The 9,037-nt window shown below is 39.6% G+C and overlaps 1 protein-coding gene and 1 long non-coding RNA gene across 2 annotated transcripts in view; one reads left to right on the forward strand and one right to left on the reverse strand.

The window, feature by feature from the left end:
- The window catches only part of LOC103505124 (dynein heavy chain 8, axonemal-like), a 69,848-nt gene that overhangs the window by 8,895 nt on the left and 51,916 nt on the right, over positions 1 to 9,037 (reverse strand). Inside the window, exons 30-39 of the mRNA XM_026820493.1 lie at positions 8,898 to 9,035; positions 8,492 to 8,630; positions 7,836 to 7,987; positions 7,399 to 7,652; positions 6,467 to 6,657; positions 3,122 to 3,240; positions 2,351 to 2,568; positions 1,822 to 1,992; positions 1,154 to 1,295; positions 44 to 228 (exon numbers count right to left, since the gene is read on the reverse strand). Of these exons, the coding sequence (XP_026676294.1) occupies positions 44 to 228; positions 1,154 to 1,295; positions 1,822 to 1,992; positions 2,351 to 2,568; positions 3,122 to 3,240; positions 6,467 to 6,657; positions 7,399 to 7,652; positions 7,836 to 7,987; positions 8,492 to 8,630; positions 8,898 to 9,035 (1,709 nt within the window). The remainder of the gene's footprint in view (positions 1 to 43; positions 229 to 1,153; positions 1,296 to 1,821; positions 1,993 to 2,350; positions 2,569 to 3,121; positions 3,241 to 6,466; positions 6,658 to 7,398; positions 7,653 to 7,835; positions 7,988 to 8,491; positions 8,631 to 8,897; positions 9,036 to 9,037) is intronic.
- Positions 4,620 to 5,467, forward strand: LOC113465731. The gene is made up of 2 exons (XR_003390349.1): positions 4,620 to 4,970; positions 5,143 to 5,467. It is a non-coding gene; the product is annotated as an uncharacterized LOC113465731 (long non-coding RNA).

Below are 9,037 nucleotides of genomic sequence, written 5' to 3' on the forward strand. Positions count from 1 at the left end.
GCAGTAAAAAATATTTTCTTTTGTAAATAGAATTATACCTTGCGGATTAAAGAAGCCAGTCATCCAGAACTGATCAGGTCTTCCATTGTACAGCCAAGAACTGAGCTGTTCGTTTCTTTCGATGAGTTCCGTGAACCAAAACCCTAGGGATGAGGATAGCCAGGAGTCCCGCTTCCATGAGGACGGAACCCGGGCGTCAAATATGTTGTCCAAGGAGTCTTTTAGTGTCTGAAGTGATAAGAATAATGATGGATATGATAATAATAGCTAACAGTTTTTCGAAAGTCTAGTGTCAAGCTGTGGGACTATAAACAGGGAGGAGAACAGCTAACCCTAACTAGCCTAGCTAGCTGGCAGCTTTCAAAGGGTTCTCTCGCTTTTAAAGAATAAGCACAAGTCCTCACAATGGTTGACTGCGGTTCAGGACGAACCAATTAATATATGATAATAATAGCTAACAGTTTTTCGAAAGTCTAGTGTCAAGCTGGGGGACTATAAATAGGGAGGAGAACAGCTAACCCTAACTAGCCTAGCTACCTGGCAGCTTTCAAAGGGTTCTCTCGCTTTTAAAGAATAAGCACAAGTCCTCACAATGGTTGACTGCGGTTCAGGACGAACCAATTAAGATAATAATAAAAATGAATACCTTATCCACCCTTCATGGAATTTAGCTAATTATGTCTTGTCTTGTAGAGCCCGTCGGAATCGAACCCAGCGCCTCCGGTCTAGTGTGATACCCATTGACGGAGGTTACTTCATGATAACGTTTGGCTGGGGGATCTCAAGCAGGGAGCAGACCAGTGTCTTGCTGTAGGATTACAAACAGGGAGAAGAATAGCTAACCCTAACCAGCCTAGCTGGTTCTTCAAAGGGTTCTCTCTGCTTTTAAAGAATAAACCCAAGTCCTCACAATGGTTGACTGCGGTTCAGGACGAACCAATTAAACATGGCTAGAGACCATCACCCCGGTGTATGGCAGAAAAAATATATCCTTTCCTTTTTCTGCCATCACCATTCGGCTACGGCTGAAGCCGCTACAACAACAACAAAACAACAACAACGACGACAACTTAATGATAACAATTAATGGATTTTTACGTAATAAAAGCATATTAGGAATGTTTACTTGCTATACTAACAAAAGTAGAATTACCTCATTCATAATGATAATACCATCCACTGCTAGGAGTAGATCTTTCAGTGTAGTTGATACGGTCTTCATCACTTTCTGCATTCGGTCTATCTCTTGTCTCAGTACAATCACTAGAGGCCTGGTAGCGCCCATTGCTTTGTATCTGAACACCGAAAAGAAAAGTAAAATAAAACAATAGTGCTTACTTATAATATAGAATTTATTTTGAGTTAAAGTTTCGAAAAAGCTCACTTTTCTCAGGCCTTTAGTTATCGGCCCTTTAGTTATCGAACTTTAGCCTCTTTTTTGGGGTCCCTTGTCTAATGGGATCACACAATCTAAGGCCAGTCACTCACTATCAGGTACACCTGATCAGGTCCGTCCGTCAGGTCTACCTGATAGTGTGTGTGTGCGCTCATCAGGTATCAGGTAGACCTGACAGGCGGACCTTTTCAGCTGTACCTGTCAGATCTACCTGATAGTGAGTGGCTGGCCCAATGTCTTAAACCGTGGGTGACTTACCTATCCCTACACACGTGATTTTCATACATGGGCGGTAGTTTAGCCAACATATCCTTAGCTAGTCGTGCTACCACTGTCTCTCTGTGGGTGACTTACCTATCCCTACACACGTGGTTTTCATACATGGGCGGTAGTTTAGCCAACATATCAAACCGTGGGTGACTTACCTATCCCTACACACGTGATTTTCATACATGGGCGGTAGTTTAGCCAACATATCCTTAGCGAGGCGTGCTACCACTGTCTCTCTAGACTCTCTCTCGCCATCACCTGCAGATTCCTTGGGTTGAATCTCAATGATGGTGTTGAGCAGCTCATTGGTAGTGTTGGTTTGGTACCTGGGTAGAAGATCACATCAAAGATGATAGAAGCCAGCCTAGTTAGCTTAGTTGGTAGCGCGTCTGCCTTGTAAGCGCTAGGCCGCGGGTTCGATTCCCGCCCGGGCCTATTTCTTTTGAGTGTTGAATAAGTGTATTTTAGTTTTCATTTTATGTTATTGACATTCCAATAAAATAGATATGTACCTATTTTGAAATTACTCAATATGTAAATTGAGGTTGCGATAAACACAGGGCTAGGATAGTCTTAAAATAATAATAATAATAAATATTTGGTATATTTTTTCTTCTATTTTTCAAGCCTAGCCCTCTGTGTTTAACCACCATCTGAAAGTTAACACAAACACTTACCGTGTACAACTTGGGGTCGGTGACATAGGGTTTATTGATTTGAAAGTTAACACAAGCACGTACCGTGTACAACTTGGGGTCGGTGACATAGGGTTTATTGACAGCAGTAATATGTATGACTGGCATCAAGGTGGAGAGTACTTTGGGCTGAGATTCTACAAGTACATTGTTCTTCCTGTCCCAAGTAGCACCCTCCAGGAATAGGCCGTACACAAATACACCTTCCTGTAAAAAAATCAAATCAATCATGAATCTTTGTGGTAAAGCAGAGATCTTCTTCACAACTTTTGCGGATATCACAGCATTATTAAGTGTCTCCTTTACTATTAATTTTCATCTACTCGTATCATCTATCTTTTTACACTGGTAATGTCGCCACTGGTCGCTACTCAATTGTCTTCCAGAGGCTAAGTGCACCCCGAACTCCAAGCACAGAGGCGAGAATCGGATCATCAATATTCATTTCAACTTCACACTGCAAATCTCAATACTTATAGGTGGTAGGGGAGGATCTAATGCTTACAGTTGGAGGACTTTTAATGCCTTCTTTGTAGAGTGAAGTAACAGTGTTGGTAATATTGACCAAGTCCAAGGATCGTATCATCTATCTTTTTACACTGGTAATGTCGCCACTGGTCGCTACTCAATTGTCCTTCAGAGGCTAAGTGCACCCCGAACTCCAAGCACAGAGGCGAGAATCGGATTATCAATATTCATTTCAACTTCACACTGCAAAATCTCAATACTTATAGGTGGTAGGAGAGGATCTAATGCTTACAGTTGGAGGACTTTTAATGCCTTCTTTGTAGAGTGAAGTAACAGTGTTGGTAATATTGACCAAGTCCAAGGCCCAGTGGTTAGCTCTCGCCACTTCTTGCTTCATAGCTGTCAGGAAACCTGAAGGAAGAAAAAAAATTTGAGATTTCCAAAGAAATAGTAAATATTATGGCTGAATAAGCAAAGTGTGTGTGTGTGTGTGATATGATATCAAAAGAAACTAAGGAATGTAAATCAGACATCTCCACTAATTTATCTTACGTCGCACATTGCATACATTTTGATTTCCAAAGAAATAGTAAATATTATGGCTGAATAAGCAAAGTGTGTGTGTGATATGATATCAAAAGAAACTAAGGAATGTAAATCAGACATCTCCACTAATTTATCTTACGTCGCACATTGCATACCCTGTGTGTGTGTGTGATATGATATCAAAAGAAACTAAGGAATGTAAATCAGACATCTCCACTAATTTATCTTACGTTGCACATTGCATACCCGAAAAATAATTACACGGCATTCATACAAATGAAGTTTTTTTCGAATAGGCTTTATACTCTTTATAGAGGAGATGAAAGTCCCGAAATCGAAGAGAGGACAGGATAGGAGAAAGCCAGTAAGAGTAATGTTTGAAAACTCCAAACTGTCCATGCCTCGGCTGGGTTCGAACCCTCACCCTCCTGTTTACTAGGACTACTACGCCACCGAAGCAGTAAAAAATATTTTCTTTTGTAAATAGAATTATACCTTGTGGATTAAAGAAGCCAGTCATCCAGAACTGATCAGGTCTTCCATTGTACAGCCAAGAACTGAGCTGTTCGTTTCTTTCGATGAGTTCCGCGAATAGGCTTTATATTATAGTTATAGAGGAGATGAAAGTCCCGAAATCAAAGAGAGGACAGGATAGGAGAAAGCCAGTAAGAGTACCTAATGTTTGAAAACTCCAAACTGTCCATGCCTCGGCTGGGTTCGAACCCTCACCCTCCTGTTTACTAGGACCACTACGCCACCGAGGCAGCCGGAGGGCTCGGATTCGAATCTCAACCAAGGCATTGAATATAAAAAATTACCTGTAATAAATCCGTGTTTCGCCACGGTTTAGAATATTGTAGTGGGGAAACACCATGTACCGTCAGTAGGTAAAATAATAAAAGGAAGACCAACCTAGTTAGCTGAGAGGTAGCGCGTCTACCTTGTAAGCGCTAGGTCGCGGGTTCGATTCCTACCCGGGGCGGATTTTATCCTAAACGGATAAGGTTCGTTCACGGAAAGGCTTTCTCCTCTTTTATCACTCAAGGTGAGTTATCTACTCCCCAAAAGCAAAGGTAGATCTGCAAAATTCCTGAAACTAAATATTGGAAGATGATGAGTTAGTGTAGTTCAATGTACTTGCTGCTTTTGATACAACATGAAACTTTTGAACAAGTACCTGAAATTTTATTATTAATATGAGTTCTTCTCTTTTCAGGTCTTGTGTAAGGTGTGAAAAATTTATCACTCTTCTCCCTTCAATTTCGGGACGATAAGACCTTACAGTGACAGTTTCTTATCAAACCTTTTAAAAAATAATAAATAAAAGGAAGTGTGCAGGCAAGAAGAATCTATAAACTCGGAAATGTGTAATGAAAATACAAAACAAAAACACTTTCCATCCCTCATATTGAAATCATCAAGTTGAAAGCAATATGAAAGGTTAACTGGACTATTTGGTGTCACAGAGCAGAGCCACAGCTCTCAATATCCAATGATTCTCTTCGTTCTGTACACAAGGAAGCCACAATTTGGTGATGAAGTTGAGTCCTGTTCTCCCAGGCTTCTTGTATACTGGGCACTGAAAAAATGACGAGGTAATCGGTTGTTTCAGTAAATGTAGCACTCTCCATTTATTATTTTGATCTCGAAAGCTAGCTATTTTAAGCTTCAATAGCAGAATAGAAGTAGAAGGATGTCTTCTGAGAAAGCCAGCCGTTCCGAGAATGAACCTGATCTGGAAGTCTAGTTTCGACTGTAAATGACGAGGTGGGTTGTTTCAGTAAATGTAGCACTCTCCAAACTCTCCATGTATTATTTTGATCTCGAAAGCTAGCTGTTTTAAGTTTCAAAAGAAGAATAGAAGTAGAAGGATGTTTTCTGAGAAAGCCAGCCGTTCCGAGAATGAACCTGATCTGGAAGTCTAGTTTCGACTGTAAATAAGAGGTTTTCTAGGATATAGGAAAAACAAGAAGAACTATTGGGACGAATATTATACCGCGTAAAGATACGTATTGTTTGAGTGCGAGCGGTATTAGATTACAAGCTTTGTAGAATGGTTCTTGGGTATTGAGTAGTATTTTTCCCCCCTTGTGCGAGCCGTATTAGATTACAAACTTTGTAGAATGGTTCTTGGGTATTGAGTAGTATTTTTCCCCCCTGGTGCAATTATTTTGATCTCGAAAGCTAGCGATTTTAAGCTTTAAAAGCAGAATAGCGGTACAAATATAACTTTTGTATGCCTATTTCTTATGAGTGTTGAATAAGTTAGTGTATTTTAGTTTTCATTTAATGTTATTGACATTCCAATAAAATAGATATGTACGTATGTACCTATTTTGAAATTACTCAATATGTAAATTGAGGTTGCGATAAACACAAGAAATTGTAGCGCTTTGTATAGGGGACCTAAATGTATAAGGTAATGAAAAAATAATGCAATCGATCCAAATTTTCTAAATTGGGAAATGGTTGGAAATATCCGTTTTAGTGTCCCCTGAGTTCATAAAGGTGATTTTTTCTGCAATAAATTTCCTATCCAGATCTATCCGTAGTGCCAGGAGTAGAGGGAACATAAACTTGTGCTGTTCATATAGACCGCGTACTTTATATCTATTATTTATAATGCTCGAATAGGACTAACCAACTAAAAAGTTCCTTCAAACTTGCAGTAGGCTACTAATAATAATAGTAATAGATTTATTATTCAATTTCCCTTTTACAAAAATCTTTTGTTATTCTACTACGTACATGATGTACTTTTTGGGAACATTACATTGTTATCGTATTTTTCTTCTTTTATTCTTTCTTCTAAACATATCTTTTGATTTTAATTATCCCAACATCTCCATAGAATAGGTATCGAAAATTCCCCTCATTGTCCTTTATGTTCCCTTAACTCTCCCATGAACCAAGCACACCTAAATTCCTGTCCAGCCCTGGAAGCCAGCAGTTCCATTGTAGAAAAATATTGAGACGCGCGTAGGAAAATGGCCTAATGGTCAATGTCCCGACATTTATAAACAACGTATATCTTTTGATTTAAATTTCATGGTTATTCATAAGGTAATTTTTGATTACCTTATCTACTTACCTTTCAACAAGTAGTTGAACTCATCATACGTGATAAATTTCCTATCCAGATCTATCCGTAGTGCCAGGAGTAGAGGGAACATGAACTTGTGCTGTTCATATAGACCGCGTACTTTATATCTGAACACATCATCTGTCAGGTAATCAATGATGAAACTTATCCTCTCATTAACACGCTCGCTTTTGCTTGATCTGAAATAAAAGAGGGGAGCTTGAAGGGTAGCGCGCCTACTTTTGTAAGCGCTCGTTTGGTTTGATCTTGATTCCCACTCGGGGCGAGCTTTATCCTAAACAGAATAAGGTTCTTTCTCAGAACGGGAGATTTTTTTCCCCCTAACCTGCTTTAAAAGGTTCCGAATGTCGAACGTGTTGGTTAATTCTCGGGGAGATAGGTTTCTAGTGGGTGGATTTTTCCCCCTAACCTGCTTTAAAAGGTTCCGAATGTCGAACGTGTTGGTTAATTCTCGGGGAGATAGGTTTCTAGTGGGTGGAAATCCCACACCTCAGGTGGAGTGTCTTGAAAAGATTTTTTCCTGTCTCTCCTAAAAAAAAACTTCTCTTCAAATTCGGAACGATAAGACCTTCGTTGCTTTAGTTCCGTCTATCAATCCTCTTTTTTTTTTAAGTATGGCCTGATTTTTTTTTTTTTTTTTTTTTTTTTTTTTGGGTTTAATAAACAAATTGTCTTTTTATACTGCTTCTGTTAGCAATATATTCCCGTTCTTTACGGATTAACGTGGAAATTTTTCAGGAAATCAACTCACCTCTCCATTGATATATCGAACCGTTCCAAGAACTGCACCAGTGACGTCTGATACATATAATTCACCAGCGACATATCACATATGAGAAAGTACAATATACTGCTTCTGTTAGCAATATACTCCCGTTTTTTACAGATTAACGTAGAAAATTTTCAGGAAATCAACTCACCTCTCCATTGATATATCGAATCGTTCCAAGAACTGCACCAGTGACGTCTGATACATATAATTCACCAGCGACATATCACATATGAGAAAGTACAATATACTCCCTCTGTTAGCCACCGGCCGGAATGCCTCTCTAGCCATATTGATCTCCTTCTCCGTTTCGTACGCCACTTGGATCTTCTTCCGTACTTGTACGGCTGTGTCTTTGGTAACGTTCAGAGTCTTCAGCACTGAGTCGTCGTCTACGAGAGAACCCTGGGAATTGACACATATTTGAGGGATTAGCAACCGCTGAGGGCCGGGTCCACAAAGTGAGTTTACACTCGGTCCAAGCAATCTCATTGGCTAAAAATTTTGATTTTTTAAAAATCAACCAATCAGATTGCTTAGTCTCTAGTTCTCTAGCTATGTTCAATTTGCTCGCCTTGGCTCCCTTACCTTAACCGTGGTTAACTTGAAGAGTAGATTTTGTTCAAGCTCAATGGTTTTCCTCTTGTTCAACGTGACATCTTTGATGAGGAACAATCTTTCGTCCTCCAACTCTTTTCTCTCTTTCAATATGACGCGCGCTAAGAGCTGATCCTCTAGACCTGAGGGAGAGAAGAGATTAAGGTGCTAAGAAATATTTAAGGTAACATTGTTAAGGTTCATTAGAAAGGACCAACTATTAGATTGTGTAGAAAACAAATACTGCGCCAGCCTAGTTAGCTTGGTTGGTAGTGCGTAAGCGCTAGGTCGCGAGTTCGATTCCCACCCGGGGCGGACTTTATCATCAACAGATGACGTTCGTTCTCGGAACGACTGACTTTCTCCTGTCCTGTCCTCGTTCTCTTCCATTTCGAGACGGTAAGACCTTAGTAGTTAGAGTTCCCTCTATAAACCCTCTTGCCTCTTGAAGAAGGAGAGAGAGAAAAAAAAACAACTTTGTGAATATCCATTCTAGATACGTATTAGATTGCATAGAAAACGAATACTTACTTACTTCACTTTTCTTAGAATTATTTACTCAGAATTACTTTTCTTAGAATTATTTATTATACATTATAAGAGGACCAGTTTCGCCCACTAAGGCATCTACAGCGGAGTTCGCTTACCTTTCAGAGTGACTGTGAAGTCTATGATGGAACACCGGGCAGATACTTCAGGGGTGTAAGACGGATTGGCTAACTTGGTAGTTATGTATAGACGGAACTGGAATGGTAGCACCTCGAGATCCTTGTCTCCAAGGCGCAACTGAAAATAAAAGGAATATTAATTGTATTAAGCATACTTGTACAATGTGCATATGGAACGGAATAAAGCCAGAAGAATTGCAGAGCGAAGTATGTAAATCCAGAGAAGCTGTTATTGACTGGAGAAAGAAAACCGCAATCATAAAAAAGGAAGTTAACACAGCAAAAAGATCTGCTTTCAACAATTTCATAGAGACAATGGACTACAGAAAAGATGGCCCTAAAGCATACTCATTCATTACAAGTATCTACAAAAGAAAATTATTACCTTATATTTGGTTCCTTGCTTGACGAAGTTCTTCTCGAGTACATTATCCAGCACAGGATCTAATTCCTCCAGAACTTCCGCTATTAACAATGGTCTTCCTGCGACGAGGGCATCCTCCAGATGTTGACGGAAGTATTTGT

The sequence above is a fragment of the Diaphorina citri genome, unplaced genomic scaffold (assembly GCF_000475195.1).
Source record: "Diaphorina citri unplaced genomic scaffold, Diaci psyllid genome assembly version 1.1 scaffold152, whole genome shotgun sequence".
Classification (NCBI taxonomy): domain Eukaryota; kingdom Metazoa; phylum Arthropoda; class Insecta; order Hemiptera; family Psyllidae; genus Diaphorina; species Diaphorina citri.